This window comes from Dendroctonus ponderosae, unplaced genomic scaffold (assembly GCF_020466585.1).
Source record: "Dendroctonus ponderosae isolate FM_Combo_2020 unplaced genomic scaffold, Dpon_F_20191213v2 Dpon_F_20191213_10, whole genome shotgun sequence".
NCBI lineage: Eukaryota > Metazoa > Arthropoda > Insecta > Coleoptera > Curculionidae > Dendroctonus > Dendroctonus ponderosae.
Window position 1 is genome coordinate 1,864,441 of NW_026017111.1, and position 1,093 is coordinate 1,865,533.

Here is a 1,093-nt window from a genome sequence, read left to right on the forward strand (position 1 = left end):
TCAATGCAACCTAATCGTTCGAATCACATTTTGCTCAATGGGAAAAAGTCGTCAATGATTTTGAATATTCCATTACGGTTGATTTTTTTGTTGTAGCAAGGCTATAATATGGATCAGGCAAATACCGGCCACATGCCTCAAAACACTTACATGGCCGCAACGGAGATGAAAAAGGAAGACGAACTGGAATTGATAGGTAAAACATATCACTGAACCTTCTATTACAGTTTGGACATGTTGGACACTCTGCACGACAATTGGTTTATGCAAATAAAGCAGGTTTAATTGTGATTTCAGATCATTCGGTTCCACTGGACATCGACAAGTTAAACCGTGATAAAATCGACCAAGATTGCAACTTCTGGGACGCCCTGGAGAGTTCCAAGTGGCTACCGTGCGAAGTATTAGAACTTCCCGTGTAACCAGTTAAGATAAACCGAACTCTAATGAATTGAATATTTAAAAAAATATAAACAATTCAACCATGTTATCAGTGTTTTATTCATCATATAAAACCCTGACTCTCAGCGCTTTAGGCTATTAACTAGGGCTCGGAATTTTTAAAAATCTGATATTCGAATATTGTCTATATTGAATCTGTCAATAAATAAGGGTGAAATCACGGGCAGTACTATTAGTTCAAATTCGCATTAGAGCAGCAATTATCAGTGTGATTTCGTGTTAGTGTAAAAATCAACATCAGGTGAGTTTTCTCACAGAGTAGCCTTTTCAATATTCCTTATTGGTTTAACATTCAAGATAATGTTAAAGAGTGAGTGTTTCTTCATAGAGTAACCTTTTCCACTTCATTTGAACATTCACGTTCTTTAAACTTCACTTTACCTTTCTTCTGTTGAGTCTTTATATTTATTTATCTTCTTTAATATTAAACTGGTTTTCTTTAAAAGTCTAGTTAAAGCTTCATTTAAAAGCATAAAAGTTCATAGAGAAGTACCTAGTACTAGCTGTAGACGTACAACAGTACTTTAGTAAGTTTTGAGTCATTTGAGTAATGATGTTAGGGACGGGTACTGGCTGTGGATGTCCCGCAGTACCTGGACTCTGGACCCATTGTGAGAGAGAACGCTAGTAG

The 1,093-nt window shown here is 36.2% G+C and overlaps 1 protein-coding gene across 2 annotated transcripts in view; it reads left to right on the forward strand.

Moving 5' to 3' along the window:
• The window catches only part of LOC109542671 (tRNA selenocysteine 1-associated protein 1), a 42,740-nt gene extending 42,252 nt beyond the window's left edge, over positions 1 to 488 (forward strand). For both annotated transcript variants that reach the window (XM_048662329.1, XM_048662330.1), the window contains exons 4-5: positions 97 to 196; positions 298 to 488. In XM_048662329.1, coding sequence (XP_048518286.1) covers positions 97 to 196; positions 298 to 422 — 225 coding nt within the window. In that variant the 3' untranslated portion in view covers positions 423 to 488. The remainder of the gene's footprint in view (positions 1 to 96; positions 197 to 297) is intronic.
• The last annotated feature ends 605 nt before the right edge of the window (positions 489 to 1,093 follow it).